The 16,789-nt window shown below is 46.4% G+C and overlaps 2 protein-coding genes across 2 annotated transcripts; one reads left to right on the forward strand and one right to left on the reverse strand.

The window, feature by feature from the left end:
• Positions 1-2,238: 2,238 nt before the first annotated feature.
• Positions 2,239-4,176, reverse strand: LOC102856826 (kelch-like protein 34-like). Its single transcript, XM_006899545.1, has one exon. It carries the CDS (start codon positions 4,174-4,176, stop codon positions 2,239-2,241), a length of 1,938 nt encoding a protein of 645 aa, XP_006899607.1.
• Positions 4,177-4,839: 663 nt separating this feature from the next.
• LOC102873999 (transmembrane protein 230-like) lies at positions 4,840-8,206 on the forward strand. The gene is made up of 2 exons (XM_006899527.1): positions 4,840-4,854; positions 7,832-8,206. The coding sequence occupies exon 2, from the start codon at positions 7,847-7,849 to the stop codon at positions 8,204-8,206; it is 360 nt and encodes a 119-aa protein (XP_006899589.1). The 5' UTR covers positions 4,840-4,854; positions 7,832-7,846.
• The last annotated feature ends 8,583 nt before the right edge of the window (positions 8,207-16,789 follow it).

A 16,789-nucleotide genomic window follows, 5' to 3' on the forward strand; every position in this document is an offset into this window, starting at 1 on the left:
GAAGTGTGCTTGTTACAGGTGTTTAGACTTGTTGTTGTTTACTAGACTAAATGTGTTTGTTCACATAATAATATCTGTAGCAGATGAATGGATGTGTCATGTATACAGTGGCCAGGTCCTGCCTTGTAGACAGCAAACAGATGAAGGGAAGACTAGCTCTGTTGCTACAAAGCCGCTTTTTCTTTTTTAAAGTCAACTCTGTTGTTATTAAATGGTAAACAATAAACGAATGAATTTCAAGACTGGTGGCTAACCTAGCATGAAAGAGACCTTTTACCACTATATATCTGTACATTTTATTGCATTTTTTTCAAATCTAGGAGAGAGGTGGCACTGTAAACTGAAGTCAAATAAATTCAGATCTTAATGAATCCTTATGAAGCACTTTATTCATACAGCCTGAACACATACGGGGCCTATCCACACAGCCGCCATGCTGCCCAATTCCAACTTTGCCACACCATACATTGTACAATGCTCTCCTTTGAGACCCTGAAAAGTCAAGCTGGTTTCCCATTTACCTTATACAAACCTGCTTCTCTCTCCTTTGTTCTATGAGCTTTTTACAGAAGTGGGGGTGAAAAGGTGGGGGTGGGAGTGACCCACAAAAACATATAGATTATTTTTACAAACATAAACTCTAGTATGCCTACAGAATGATCATTTAAAGAAGATGAAATAAATAGGTGTTTGGTTTGGTTTTTGTTAGATGTCCCACTTAAGCTAAGGAGTCTGATTATTATGGGTGAATTATGACTATAAATCAACAAGCTGCACAAAGCTACAGCAAAAATAGACCAAGAATGGCAATGGATGATTACACACGTAAACCTAGGATACGTTATACACACATACACACACAAACCATAAATATATATCCATGCTCTGGGTCATAAAATCTAGTTCACCTTTTGATTCTCGCTGTTTAACCAAGGCACTTTCACTATTATTTGGATAATGCCATCTTCTAAGACTATATGCAGGCACCCTTTAGTTCCAGACTACCATAATAAAGCTTGAGGTACAATGAAGCAGGTCGCATGAAGCTGCCATTTTTTTTTATCCCAGTAGTTATAAAAGTTGTGTTTACACTATGCTATAGCCTATAAGGAGTTCTGAAAGCAGAGTCATAGGTGTTGTGCTGCTAAACAAAATGCTGCATCTCTGGGAGGTTCAAAGCCACCAGAGACTCTAGGGGAAAGAAAGTTAATCAGTATCCTCCTATGAAGATTGACAGCTTCTGACCAAATGAAAGTCACTATGATTTGGAATTGACTATGGTGAGTGAGTGAGGATTCTATTATGTGTGCATGGAGCTCTGGTGGCCTAGTAAGCTGTGCTGCAATCCCAAAGCTACAATCCCGAAGTTGTTCTCTGTAGGAGAAAGATGGGCAGCCTCCTACCCCAGGATCAACTGCCTCTAAAAAACCCACCAGAGTGTCAGCTATGGCTCCATTCCGACTTGAGAGTGCACAACAATAATAACATCACAAACTAGTTTGAAATGCTATGAGAATTACCAAAATGGGACACAAAGACAGCACTATTGTGGGGAAACTGGCACAGATAGGCTTGCTTAATTCAGGGTCGTAACAAAAGCCAGCCAAAACCTAATCTACTGCCATCCCCGTGGTTTCAACTCATGAACACCTTTCACTGGTTTCCAAGCCTATAAAATCTTGAGGTTATCGCATCTTTTCTGCTGGTGGATTCAAACTGCAGACTTCACAGTTAGCAACAGAACACCTAAGCTACTTAGCCACCCAGAGCTTTAATTTGTAAGAAAAACCACATGATCATCGAGGCTCAATAGAGTGGAGAGCAATAAAATGAGGTGTGCCTGTATTCCAGCTTTTGCAGTCAATAATCTTCTGGGTCTCACAAATCCTTTGGATTTTTTTTTTTCCACAAAAGCAGTCATTGTTTAGCACCTTGGTAAACACTTCATAAAAAGTGTAAGAGGGAGAAAACAGGGTCATATTTATTTTAGAAAGACCATCTCTATCTAGCCTAGCATGGGGTCTTTCTGGCAATCAGCAGCTCACTGAAGCTGATCCCCATGCCCTAGTTTCCAAGCTCTCCTGCCTTCTACTCTTAATGGGAAATGTTCCTTTGTGGCCAAGCTCTTGTTTGCCTCCTTAACCTTCAGAATCCACTCTGCTTCCAGAGTCGCACTCTTAAGGAAAGGTCATCTATCTGATGCTCGATAAACCTGGTCCAGCACGAATTTCCCCTCAATTAACCCATTAAGCTCATCACTAAACCTGGTGCCCCTTCAAGGTCTTCCTCCCTCTCCTCATCCGCACCCTCAGGCAGCTGCAGCACTGCACACTGCAGGCCACTCCAAGCCCAGGGTAGTGCGCAGCCAATGTCCTCCCAGCGGTCGAGGTCCAAGTCATAGCCCACCACGTTGCAGGTGGGCACCTGGCGTGAGTCTCGCCACTTGAGCCCACCTATCAGCAGCGCCGTCTCCTCCACCACAGCCAGTCCATAGCAGAAGCGATCATAGGGCAGTGGCCTCAGCCGGGTCCACTGGTCTGTGCCTGGATCATAGCGCTCGATCTCAGAGAAGGGCTCATAGCGCCCAAGAAAGGCGAACACTGCCCCGCGCAGCGCTGTCATGTGGTGCCCAAAGCGGGCCGTGCCCATGGGCGCCCTCTTGCTCCACACCTGCTCCCCGGGGCACAGGGCGAACACGTCGCGGAGGCTATTGGTGCTGCCCTCACCTTTGCCCTCCTTGCCCCCAGAGATGTATACGATGCCCCGATCGCCTACGGCCCCTGCGTGGCCATGAAGGGCACGCGGCAGTGACCCCACGGGAGTCCAGCGGTCCCGGCGCAGGTCGTACATCTCCACCGAGGACAGCACCTCGCCATCAGCGCCCAGGCCCCCTACGGCCAGCAGTCCCTCCCCCACAGCGCCGCTCCAGAAGTGTGCACGCGCCTCGTGCATGGCGGGCAGCGGCGTCCACACGTGGAAGCGCGGGTCGTAGCGGTGGCCCTGGGCGGTGACTGTTGGCCGGGCGCTTGCCACGTGACCGGAAGCGTTGCTCTTGAGGCTCTCCCCGCCCAGCACGAACAGGAAGTTGCCCACTTCACACACGCTGTGGCCCAGCAGAGGCCTCGGCAGCCGTGTGAACCTGCTCCAGTGGTGGTTATACACATCGAAGGCCACCACGTCCTGGGTAAGCTCCCACGCTTCCTCTTCATCCTCCTCCTCTTCCTCCTCCTCTTGGGGCCCTGCCGCACCGCCCCCGCCTTGGGCTGGCCCACGCGGGGCCGCCACCTCCTCTGTCAGGACCACCTGGGCCCTGCGCCCCCCGACCAGCAAGACACGGGTTTGGGGGCTCCGGACTCTGGTCTGCTCGCCCTGCAGGAGCGGCTGGCGGGAAGGCGTCGTGTGGTAGGTGAGGGCTTGGATGATGAGGCCCTTGACGCGAACGGGCAGCGAGAGGCCAGAGCCCGAGTACACGTGCCGCAGTACGTGCTCAGGCACCAGGCCGAAGCGCACGCGCTCCAGCAGCTGCACGCAGTGTGCCAGGCGAGGGGCCGCAGGCTCACTCCGCAGCCAGGCCAGCGCGAGGTCCAGCAGCTGGGCTTCGGGCACCCGGGCCACATCGGGGGCACCCAGCACAGCCCCGAGCGACGCGGGGTTGAGCTCCAGCAGCCCCGAGGGGCCAGCGCCCCGCGCCAACAACTCTCGCAGGTGACGCACAATGCAGCGCTCGGCCGCCCCCAGCGTGTGCGGTAGACCAAAGCGCGCTGCCATATTAGCGGCAAAGCAGCAGTTGTCCGGGGTCAGCTGGCGCTCCAGGTAGCCGCCGCACAACCCCAAGGCCTCTGTGACTTGCAGGTAGCTGGCGGCCTCAAGCGTGTCCTCCACGGTGTCCATGGAGAGTGGCAGCCAGGCTGTGTAGATAAAATCAAGCAGGCGCTGCAGGCCAGCCGCCGAGGGCACGTGCAGGTGGATGACGCGCTCCCTCGACTCCTGGGTGTGGCTTTTGAACAGGGCTCTGAAGTAGTCACTGGAGCACGCGAGCAGCGACCGGTGCGCAGGGAACTCGCTGCCCTCTGCCTCCAGCGTGACGTCGCACAGGAAGCCTTCTGCGCGCAAGGCCTGATAGCCGGTGAGCAGCGAGCCGCCGTGAGTTTTGCAGTAAGACAAGAAGTAACTCATGATGCCCAGCGTGAAGTGGCAGGGCCCAGATGGAGGCATCCCGGGGGTCGGCGCCCCCGGGACCCCGCGACCCGCCGAACCTTTAGCAGGACCCCATTTTTGCCTGCTCAGTTTACATCCAGGAGCTCATACATCCAGATCCGCAGATGACCACTTGCCCCTCTCAAAGCAAATCCACTCGGGCTCTGGCTTCCAGCCGCAGGCAAGGGGAATGGGGAGTATGGAAGCTTCCAGGGGGTGTGGATCTTGATTTTTGCGGCTATCAAGGCTGCCAGCGCGTTGCCCAAAGCCCCTTCCCTGGCCCAGTTTGGGGGAGTCCCACATCTGCGCGCTGGGGGCAGCAGTGGTGGTCCCCGGGGCTGCTGGATCACCGACGACTCAGAGCCGCAGATGTGACCTGGACCCAGGTGTCCCAGGAGTTCGGGGTGAAGCCTCTGACCTCCCGGAGGTGGATGAGGAGGACGACTTCTGCGGACACCCGCGAGGCTGGGGACAACTGGCTGCGGGGCAAACGGGGTGGTGAGCTTGTTCCACACAGAGGATCAAATCAAAGCCTGGGGGATTAGGGAGGAGGGGGGTGCAGGTCAGCGCAGCGGGTCAGAGGCGTGATTGGGTGCCGCACATAACATGCCCGTAGCTCACAGCGACAGGAATAGCGCGGCCGCCTCAGCCTCCAGGGTGCACCCCTCCCCTCTCCTGGCCACTGGCTGCAAACTGAGGGCCAGGGCCAGACACTGCCTCCGGAGACCAGACAGGTGGCACGAAACAAAGGAACTCAACTAGGCATTGGGAAGGAGACCTCACACTGGAGAGATGCGGATCACCGAGGACCTTGTGACTGGTGGAGTCTGGGGAGGGGAGCCTGGCTAGGCCAAGGGTCATCGACCCCCAGGTGCCCCTGCGGCTGGGGAAGAGGCCTCTGTCTCTCAGCTTTCTGCATTGAAGAGGCCCTAATTAATCCACCAGGAGCCAGGATTAAGCCTGGACTTTGCACACTGACACCCGGGAGGTCGCTGCAGGCAGAGGAGTGGCTGGTGGGAGCTGCACCCGGATCTGGGGCTCGGCCCAGGGACCTGCCTAACACGCCCCTCACCCGGACTCACCTGTGGCAGACGCTGGGCCTACTCTGCATCTTCCCGCATCTCTCCAGGCTGTCCACGTTCACATCACACATTCGGGAATTTGTTCCCATCCCCACTTCTCCAATCTCGCTCAGTTCTCCCTTCCTGTTCTGGGACTCTGCCCAGCCCAGCCCTTTGCAACATGATCAAGGATGTGGTAGATTACTTGCCTTCTGATGACCACTTCCTTTAAGAAAACATTGTTACATTTTCTCTCCTGACTTCCCACGCTCTAATTGTTGGATGCTACATCCTGCATACTGTGATTAGATAATGGGCAGTAAGATTGCAAAGCTCAAGAGAGGCAGTGGTTTCTTGAACTTAAATAACGAAATTATTAATATGACCTTTCTTGACAATTTGAAGGTTTCTGTGTGTTTAGCTTTCATCTAGAATTGATATTTCTATTTTCTGATGCAGTCCCTTTGGTAGTCTGTTTTAAGTGAGCCTTTTGAGATCCTCTGAAATAATTTGTATTTCTCACAGTTAGGGTTGTATTTCATAGGGAAGAGGGGAACGTCTAAAGAGGGATAAATTTCTAACAGCTTCTGTCTGAAATGTGATCAGTACTTACAAGGGCTTCAGTTGAAAGTGATTCCATAAATGCATACATAGTATTTAGTAGTGTGATTTTTGCCTTCTTGTCAAGAATAGGACTGCTTTGTCACTTAAACTAGCCAAATTCCCCCTTGCCTATCCTCATCCCTCTGCCAGGGGATAAATCACCAGGTCACACAGTTTGAGGGGTGGAGGGAGGGGGTAAAGGAATAGCTACCTGGGATCTGAAAAGACACAGTAATGCTGGATATTGTTCAGTGGTGATTCATTTTATAAAACTGAATTAATGGGAACGATTGTGTGAGACTGCATGAAGGATAGTGTAAAACACAGTGTATATGGATTTTGTATGCAAAACAATATAAAATGGTGGTTGGTTGTTGTGATAGACCTTTGATTCAGAACTAACCTATAGCTGACCCTCTGACCGGTTTTCAGAGGCAGTTAATCCCACAGGAGGAGACAACCCATCCTTCTGCCTCTGAGCCGCTGGTGAATTTGAACTGTGTGCCTTCAGCATTGCAGTATAGCTTCTTGCCACTAGGCCACCAGAGCCAATATAAAATAAAGATGACACTTCTCTAAAAAGGACATCTCTGAGTCTTTCCTGCAACAGTGGTCTTGTTTTTACAGACTCCTTTAGGTTCTGTTTTTCTGGGAATATCTTGATCTCTCCTTCATATTTGATGGTTAATTTTGCTGGATACAATATTCTTGGCTGACAGTTGAGTGTTTGATATGTCATTCCACCCACTGTCTTCTTGCTTGCATGATTTCTGCTGAGAAATCGGCAGTTAATCTTATCTGCTTTTGTGTCTCCCTAGATGCTTTCAGAATTCTCTCCTTATATTTGGTTCTGGTGAATTTGACTATGTTATGTCTTGGTGTTTTTATTTTGGAGCGGGATGGGAGTGTCAGAGACAGTGCGATTGGCACAGGACAGAGCGGAGTTTAGGGCTCTTGTACATAGGGTCGCTATGAGTCACAGGCGACTCGACGTCACATAATAACAACAACAACATTCTATATGGTGTTTGCTCAGCTTCTTGAATATATATTCTGTCATTTTTCATTATGCCTGGGAAGTTTTCTTCCAGTAATTCTTCCACAACTTTTCCAGTGCCTTCTGTTACTGGAAATATACCCTATCAAAGCCATAACTGCCACCCAGGCAGATATATGCACACCCATGTTTATCACGGTTTTGTTTGCAATAGCAAAGAGCTGGAAACAACCCAAGTGCCCATCAACAAACCAATGGATAGAGAAGCTCTGGTATATTCACACAGTGGAGTACTACACTGCATTGAAAAACAAGGAACTCATGCAATATTATTCAAAATGGGTGACCCTGGAGGACATTATGCTGAGTGAAATATCTCAGTCACAAAAGGACAAATACTGCATGGTGCCACTGTTGTAGAACGGGACTGACGTCAGGGTTGAGAAAGATTGGATAAAAATTATGTATACAGCATTAAGACATATGAGGGAAAGAACTGTTTAAAAGCCATATATGATAGGGTATTATGGTTATGACAAGAGTCCACAGTGAAGGTTGCATAGTGGAATGTACTGGGGGGCGGCATTTATACCAATGAAAGAATTTTTCTTTTACCTTTCAAAGAGAAGAGCGAACCGGGGGAGAGGGGTGGGCAGGGAGAAAAATGCAACAATGAATGAATGGAAATCCAAAATCTCTGTATATGTTAATTAAAATTAATAAAATTTAAGAAAAGAAAAAATAAAGATATGGGGAGGGGAATAGCTTATTTCTAAAGTGAGAGGTCATAAAGTTGGTTCTGTGTAAACTCCATAGTCTTAAAATACTCAGATTTGAATTCCTAATGTTACCGCTACAAATGGGCTCAGAGGAGATGCAGATGTGGTGTGACTATAGGTATAAAGAGGCTTGTTTGTCGGAGGCCGAGCGGGGCGAGGTGGCGGGCGCCCGGTGGCGCGGCCTCGGACTGTAGCCGTGTCAACGTGTTATGATGCCGTCTCGCACAAACCTGGCTGCTGGGATTCCCAGTAGTAAAGTGAAATACTCAAGACTTTCCACAGATGATGGCTACATTGACCTTCAGTTTAAGAAAAGCCCACCTAAGATCCCTTACAAAGCCATTGCCCTTGCCACTGTGCTCTTCTTGATCAGCGCCTTTCTCATCATCATCGGCTCCCTCCTGCTGACAGGCTACATCAGCAAAGGGGGGGCAGACCGGGCCGTTCCCGTGCTGATCATCGGCATCCTAGTGTTTCTGCCGGGCTTCTACCACCTGTGCATCGCCTACTATGCGTCCAAAGGTTACCAGGGCTACTCCTATGACGACATCCCAGACTTCGATGACTAGCACCCACCGGGGGCCGAAGCAGCACGGATGGGACCCAGTACAGTTTAAGACACTGGGCAGCAGCTCAAGCTAAGGGCTAAGGAGTTCTGTAGTTCGAAGATATTTAGCAAGATTGGGGCCAGATTGTATGGGTCTATCCCAAAGCCGTCAACTGAGTTTCCAAGTAACTAAGTAGGACACGCTCTATTATTCATCTCCTGGCTTTGGCAAATCTTCCGACAAGTTTTCCACAGGAATCTATATCAAGGAAGAATAGTGATGTTAATAGTGAAGAGACACGGAAGGTCTTCTGCAGCGGAAAGTGTTCTCCCCAAACGCCTTCAAATTGAAATGTTCTTCTAAACAGTCTTTAATGTCAGTTTGTTCTGTGGCAAATGGAAAAATGTATGTTTGTTTTTCAAAGAGGGAACACAAGATAAGCTTGTGGGATATTATATTGGTAAAAATCAAATAATGTCCCCCCCAAAAAAAAAGAGGCTTGTTTGGGTGATAAAAAACAAAACCAAAACCCAGTAAGACTTCCTTTGCACAGACTTGGGTATTGTGTTTCAATGACCTTTACTTAGCCAAGTAACATTTTACTAGAAAGTATGTTTTCGTTCAGTTAGCTAAACTTCCTCCCTTTCCTCCATTGTTTTTTGTTTTTCTAAGCCCTCAAGGTTTTTCTGGGGGTGGTGACTATTGAGTTACTTAGTCTGGATGGGAATCAGGGCTCCTCCACCATATCCAGGGTTCTCTCCACACCATATTAAGTGACCTTGTGTCTTAAAAAAAAAAAAAAAGAGTGCAACTCACATCAAACTTACTGAAGCCAAATATTCAGGGTGATAAATTTTAACTATGGTTTCTTCAACAGTGCCATCTGAGCCCAGAAATGAGATCACATCTTCTCAGATCTGTCCCTGCCTATTCACTCAGGTAGAATCCAAATGTCACACTTGTTGGAGAATAAAGATACTGTGGAAGACTTTTGAAAGTTCTTAGCATCACTAATCCAGTTATGTGTTCTTTGCTGATCCAGTCTGCCTGCCATCTTAACATGTTTTGTGGTTGAGGATATGAGTTGTGTTAGCTGAGTCACTTTTTATAGTAAATGTGCTCTATCAGGTCTTGTTTAGAAAATATACATGCCAATCTATCTAAGAAAGTCACTATTCTTTAAGTAACGCTATGTCAGGAGTCTGTGTTTTCATTACTACAAGACTGTGGTCAAGTGCTAAGTTAACTTTCAAGGAGAAGTTGGCACTTAGGACCCATCAGACAGTTTAAAGGAAAAATAGCTGGCAATCTATTTCCATAAAGGTTACAACTTTGGAAACCCTATGGGACCATTCTACTCTATCCTGTAGCATTGCTATGAGTTGGAATCTATTTGACAGCAAAGGTTTGGTTTGTGTTTGCAGTGTGAAGCATGCTAAATAATGTTTCGTGGTGTTGGTGGTGGTTATGTGCTGTTGAGTCACCTGCGAATCATAGCGACCCTATGTACAACAGCCCTAAGCCTGCTCTGTTCTGTGCCAGTCTCACTGTCTTGGATACACCTATCCACATTGCCCCAGTCACTGAATCAATCCACCTCATAGAGGGTCTTCCTCTCCTGTGCTGTCCACCCCAGTCACTGAATCAATCCACCTCATAGAGGGTCTTCCTCTCCTGTGCTGTCCCTCCACCCTCCCAAGCATGACGTCCTTCTCCAAGGACTGGTCCTTCCTTGCAACATGTCCAAAGTATGTCAGATAAGCTTCAGAATCCTTGCCTCCAAGGAGCAGCCTGGCTTCACCCTCTCCAGAATGAACCTGTTAATTCTCCTGGCAGTCCATGGTCTATTCAGTACTTTTGGCCAGCACCACGGCTCAAAGACATCAATTCTCCTTTCATCCCTAGTCATTGTCCAGCTCTCTGACACATTGTACACTGTAGTCTCCAGAGTGACAGCATTGCTCTTCATGGTACTGAGATACCTTAGGGTGGGCTACATAGAAGCAGACCCTGAGCCTTCCTCACAAAGTAAGATGATGGCTACAGCTTGTAAGGTTAAGTGCCTGATGGGAGTTGACCTTCCCCATTAGATGGTATACTCCTTGAAGGCAGGGACTGGTTTTGGGTCTTTTACTCTCCACCACCAGGGCATATCTATCTTTGACATAAATGACATGCCGTTGAACAGATACAGGAACTGGAGCTATTATTGGGAGGATTTCAAAAAAGTAAAAGCCATTTGCCATCCAGCGGATTCTGAGTCCTCACAATCGTCTGTGTGCCTGAGTGGAACTGAACTCTGTAGGGTTTATATGATCTTTGGGAAACATTTTTCCAGGCCTTTTCTTCACTCCCCTTTCCCCCCCTGCCCCCCCTCCCGTTCCCAAGCCCTAAGCAACTATTAATCTACTTTCTGACTCTTAGATTCTGGACATTTCCTATCCACTTAGCATAGTGTGCTCAGGTTTCATCCACAGTAGTAGTCTTGGAAAAGGAAAAAGCTTAACTTTAAAGACCTTTTCACAAAACTGAAAATTCAGTTGTTCAGTAGTTGGGATACAGTATTTGGCAGATTAGTCTTTTACCATCACTCCTTTAAATCCAGATATGCTTCTTTCCAGCACATGGTTTCTGGCAACCACTGTGGAGAGGTTGTTATTATTAGAAATTGTCACAGTAGTTAATTGTGAAAAAAGAATTAGGAATCACTAACAACCAAGTAGTTGGGGATCAAGGGGAGGGAAAACTACATTATTGTCACCTTTTCCCAGAATACTATATGTATGTGTGTGTGTGTGGAACTTTTTTTTTTAACCTTGTGGTCATGCAGTTGAACAGATTTCAAGGAGTGGGAGGAGTGTGCAAGTCTTTTAATCATAAGTACTGCAGACATTCTAGTCCAGATGATAATTTAAGGTACAGCATGGTGGAGAGCAGAGTATTGAGCTTTGGAGTCAGATAGACGTGGTCTCCGATTCCGTATCTGCCCATGATACCTTAAGTGAGTGACTTAAATTAGGTGTGTGTCATTTTGTTATTTTTAAAACAAGGATAATGACTCTTCTTCCATGGTCCTGTGAAAATATAATTAGATCATATACATGACTGCACCTGGTACACAGTACACACAATAGATGTGAGTTTGTCCTTTTTCTCTTCCCCTGGAAATCCATAATACCAGAGCAAAAGCAGACAGAGGGATTGAAAAGAGCCATGGTTCTTGGTGATCTCCAGCAGCATCCCTGCAAGCAAATTCTCAAGCCCCAGGATAGATGGAATCAGACCTACTGAGGGTAGGGGAAGGTGTGAGGCTAAGCCATCTGGTTTAACAAGCCGGTTAAAGTGTGAAGTGTTCAAGTGTGAAGACCACAGCATTCGAGGACCGTTAGTCATTTCTGCTACACTCTAAATCCGTTATTCTCACTAACAACTTGCTCTGCATGTGGTGTGAGCATTTTACAGAAAAGAGTCTCGTAACTAAAAAATGTCAGAGCTCTGTCACCAAGAGAGGCAACACTCATGATCTCAGTCCTTTGACAGGTTTTAGTAAAAATATATTGTTGGTTGTCTCCTTCCCTTACTCCTATGAGGAACCAATATTACTAGTGTATCATGGAGGCATGATATGCTAAGTTGATAAACCAACAAGTTTTCAGCAAAAACTGTTGAATACTCAAATCAGAGGGTACATGTAGCTTCAGTTTTCTATCTGGATGCCACATTTTAAGAGGCCCTTGGGCAAACTAGGGAATCCCAGAGGAGGCTAGCCAGGAGTGCGGTCTGGTACTGTTCTGACTCATAAGGAACAGAAGAAACTAGATAATTTGGACCAAGGCAAGAAAAAAGAGTGTCCAACAGCCATTAGTTTAAACGGTGGAGGTCTGGGTGGTCATCAAGGGCAGACTCAGGACCGGTAAGTAAGTAGACATTATAAATAGACATTTTGATGTAACATAAGAACCTTCAACTAGTGTAGCCCCTTGAAAGATGACATGTAAATAGAAGTAGAACATGCTTGGTAATGAGAAGAGTGAACTGAAGCTTAGAGAGGATAGGGTTTAGGAGACCTTGCCAGAGTACCACCACACCTCGTGGCATCTTTAACATTTCTTTGAGCCCATTCTGTATATACCCCTACCAGCCTAGTTGTTGTTGTCCTTGTTTGCTGTCAGTCCAGCACGACTTCATAGCAACCCTATGAACAAAAGGCCTGAAGCCTTTCTATAACAATTGTCATTTATCAAAGTTTATAGAGTTTCCAGAGGCACATTGCTTAGGAAGTGGATGGCACTCCTGATTAGAGGGCCTGCAAATTTACAGCCTCCTGAGGTGCTGGCTGGGGCATACTGTATTACATGTCAAACTGCTAGCAGAGTGATCATGCAGTTCAAGTCTACCACCAGGCATTCCATAGAAAAAGATGTATACTCTTCTCCCATAAAGATTAAATCTGAATGAACTAGCTACCATTTGAGGGTGGAGCACCCTGTACCAGTAACTGACAGCTGGAAGGAGATACACAACCAGCCAGCTTCCTTGCCCACCATCACCACAATTCTGGAGGTCTCCAGTGGAATTATTTGCCTCAAAAGATCTCTTTAGAGTGTGCATTTCTGGTTGTATTTGGCAGTATCTTTATACCTTGGACTAGCGCTTCTAAGCTTGATCCCAGTTTGTCTCTTATGAGCATTATGGTTTGGGGCTTTACTCCCAGGTCTCTGATCCGCCTTGAATTAATTTTTGTGTATGGTGTGAGATGTGGATCCTGTTTCAGCTTTCTGCAGGTGGAAGTCCAGTTTTGCCAACACCATTGGTTAAAGAGGTTTTCATTTCCCCATTTAATGTCTTTGATTTTCTTGGCGAATAAGGAAGATCGAAGAAGTGATGCATTTGAATTAGAGTGTAGGTGAAGAATGCTAAGTATACCGTGGACTGCCAGAAAAAATGAACAAATCTGTCTTGGAAGAAGTACAGCCAGAATATTCCTTAGAAATAGCTGATGAGTGTCCCAGAGTGGGTAGCCCATGCTATGCCAAGAGATATCACCTTGTACCACTTCTTAGATCCCTCAGAAAGGGTTATCTGTGTATCACTTGTCAGCCTATAAAGAAAACAATAGAGAAATATGTCCTCAGTGGCCCAGCTGAGCCTGAAGTCAGGGTGCCCGACACCGAGGCTGTTGTCGAGGGGTTAAATAAATGTTCCAAATATTTGGTTGGACTTACTTGCACCAAGTCCAGTAGTAGTCAAAATATTCCCAGTTCAAACCCACCCAGCGGCATCTCAGAAGGAAAACCTAGCAGTCTGTTTCTCAATGGAAACATTTTCATCCTCAGAAACCCTGTGGAGCATTTGTACCCTGCACACATGAGGCCTCTGTGAGTCAGAATTAACTTGACAGCAACTGGTTGCTTTCTGTAGAGGAATTCCAAAGCTCAAAGAACTTCATGATCCTTTGAAGCTCAGCACTGTCTGGCTTAAAGATGCTAGCCCTTCAAGTCCTATCTGAAAATTCAGTTTAGATTTACACTTTATCTGAAACTGGCTCCCCAACATTGTTTTTGTCCCTGGCAGTCATTTCTCCCAGACTGGCCCTCTGCCTCCTGTTTCCCCAGAGCCTCTGTCCACACATCATTTGGTCTGAAGCTGGGCTTGGCTTCTTTCCTGTACCACCTTCCTCTCCTTCCTACATGGAGATGTCTTAAGCCTGTTTCTTCACTGTACCACAGCACACACTTGGAGTCTGACTTATGCCCAGAATGTTCCTTGAAAGTGAAGATGGTGAAAGTTCATCTCACATATTTTGGGCATGCTGTCTGGAGGGGTCGGTCTTTGGAAAAGGAACAAATGCCTTGTGCTTGCTTCTTCATTATATAATAGTGTACATTCATGGTCTGACTAGCACCCATGTTGCCTTGTGCAGCTTGCAAAAGCTTGACTACTACTGGACTTGGTGCAAGTAAGTCCAACCAAAAGGTCAGCGGTTCAAATTTACCAGGTTCTACATGGACCTCAAGTGCTTACTGCAGAAGGTCAAGAACTGTAGCTTTCAGTATTCAGTATGCATTGAAGCTCAGCATCAAGAAAACAAAGATGATCACCACTAGACTGATTGGCAGCATCATCATAGATGGTGAAGAGATTGAAAGACTTTTTTTTTCCTTCTCCACCCCGACCCCCAGTGAGATTGAGATTCTTAATAGCTTTAGCTTGCTTAGCTCCACAATCAACACTCTTGGTACCAGCAGCCAGGAACTTTAAAGACGAATTACATTTCAAGGAGAAGAGTGAATTGGAGAGGAGGAGGTGGGTAGGGAGGAAAGTGTAACAGTAAATGACTGGAAACCCTAAATCTCTGTTAACTTTCATTAAAATTAATTTTTTTTAAAAAAAGACGAATTGCATTGGGATAGTCTGCTGTCAGAAACCTGTCCAAAGTAATGAAGAACAGCGATGTCAATCTGGAGACTAAGGTGTGCCTGATCCAGGCCATGATGTTTGCAATTACTCGCTATGTATCAGAGAGCTAGACAATGACTAGGAATAATAGGAGAATTTATATCTTTGAGCTGGGGTGTTAGAGAATAGGGTTGAATATACCATAGACTGCTAAGAAAACGAACAGTTTGTCCTGGAGAGGGTTAAACCAGGCTGGTCCTTAGAGGCAAGGATTCTGAAGCTTTGTCTGACATGCTTTGGAAATGTTGTAAGGTGGGATCAGTCCTTGGAGAAGGACTTCATGCCTGAGAGGGTGGAGGGGACAGTGCAGGAGAGGAAGACCCTCTATGAGATGGATCAATTCAGTGACTGAGGTAATGGGGATGGGTGTATCAAGAGACAGTGAGATTGGCACGGGATAAAGCAGGATTTAGGGTTGTTCTTGTACATAGGGTCGCTCTGAGTCACAGGTTACTCGACAGCACATTACTACAACAACAACATGGGGGAAAGATCGTCTCTTCCTGTAAAGACTCCAGTTTTGGCAACTCAATGGAACATTGATGTGGAACAAAATTGGCTCAGTGGCAATGGGTTTGGTTTCCAAAGGGCAGTCAGTGACTGTGATAACAATTCTCAATGAGAAATAGGTGAGCTGTGCTGCAGTTCTCCGTGGAGGTGTGTTTTGCACAGTGTGACTGGAAACCACCAGCCTCAGAACATGTGGATCATGTTAAAATGCAGAGTCCTGCACCCCACCCAAGAAAATTATGTCAGATTAGACTCTATAGATACAGAGCCACATGATCCACCATTGAGGCAGCTTGCCAAGTGTTACAGGTAGTGCTACTCATGGTGTAGAAAGCAAACCAGCACTATTAACATCATCTGGAAACTTGTTACAAATGCACCCTATCAGGTCCCACCCAGACCATCCAAACCAGACACTGTGGGAGTGGATCCCTGAAATCCATGTTCTTAACAAGCTCTTACGGTTCAAGATTAAGAGAGGTGTGTCAATGTTGTATCTTTTCTCCATGCCTATTTAATGTGTTTGCTGAGCAAATTATTCAAGAAGCTAGGTTCTATGAAGAAGAATGTGGCATCAGATTTGGAGGAAGATTCATCAATAATCTTCATTATGCAGATGACATAGCCTTGCTTGCTGAAATTGAGAAGGACTTGAAGCACTTGCTGCAAAAAATCAAAGACTACAGCCTTCAATACACATATCAATGTCAGGAAAACAAAAATTCTCACCATAGGATTGATAGATGGAGAAAAGATTGAAACTGTCAGTGACTTCATCTTACTTGAATCCACAATCAGTGCACTTGGTACCAGCAGTCAGGAGATCAAGAGAAGTATTGCACTGAGAAAATGTGAAGTCAGGGACCTCTCCAAATTACTGAGGAGCAGCAGTAATGTTAGTTTAAGGACTAGAATGCACCTAATTCAGTCTTTTCAATTACTGTTCATCTGAGAGCTGGACAGGGACTACAGATGACAGTGACTAAGAACAAGAATTGATGCCTTTGAACTGTGGTGTTGGAGAAGAATAAGGAATATCCCACAGACTCCAAAAGAACAAACAGGTCCTGGAGAAGGTACAGCCACAATACTGCTTGGAGGCAAAGATGATGAAGCTTCATATGACATACTGCAGGCATGTTGCTAGGAGAACTTATTCCTTGGAGTTGGAAATCATGCTTTGGAATGTGGAAGGACAGTGAAGAAGAGGAAGACCATCAACCTTGTGGATTGACTCAGTGACTGCAGCAATGGGCTCAAATGTGTCAGATATTATGAGGCACTGTATATATAGACAAGGTTCAGATCTGCTGTTCATAGAGTGCTTGCTATGAGTCGTACTGAACTTGATGGCACCTAACAACAACAACAACCAGGTAATTCTTCTATCCATTCAAATAGGAGAACTACTCATACAGAATTTCAACCAGTTCCTAAAAAAAAAAAAAGAAAAAAAGAAAATTCGTCATGCCCTGTATTATGCAGTAAGGATCCAGGATGGGTTCAAATCTGGGTCAGAAATCCTACCTTTTAAGACAATCATGAGATATCATCTCACTCCAGTAAGACTAGCAAAATTTAACAGAACAGCAAGCAACAAATGCTGGCGAGGTTGTGGAGAGACTGGAACCCTTA

This window comes from Elephantulus edwardii, unplaced genomic scaffold, assembly GCF_000299155.1.
Source record: "Elephantulus edwardii isolate Elephantulus edwardi_28Jun2011 unplaced genomic scaffold, EleEdw1.0 scaffold00260, whole genome shotgun sequence".
Classification (NCBI taxonomy): domain Eukaryota; kingdom Metazoa; phylum Chordata; class Mammalia; order Macroscelidea; family Macroscelididae; genus Elephantulus; species Elephantulus edwardii.

What these genes read in the sequence shown, in the direction of transcription:
- LOC102856826 (XM_006899545.1), bottom strand. Translation starts at nt 4,176, where the DNA reads ATGAGTTACTTCTTGTCTTACTGCAAAACTCACGGCGGCTCGCTGCTC.
- LOC102873999 (XM_006899527.1), top strand. Translation starts at nt 7,847, where the DNA reads ATGATGCCGTCTCGCACAAACCTGGCTGCTGGGATTCCCAGTAGTAAA.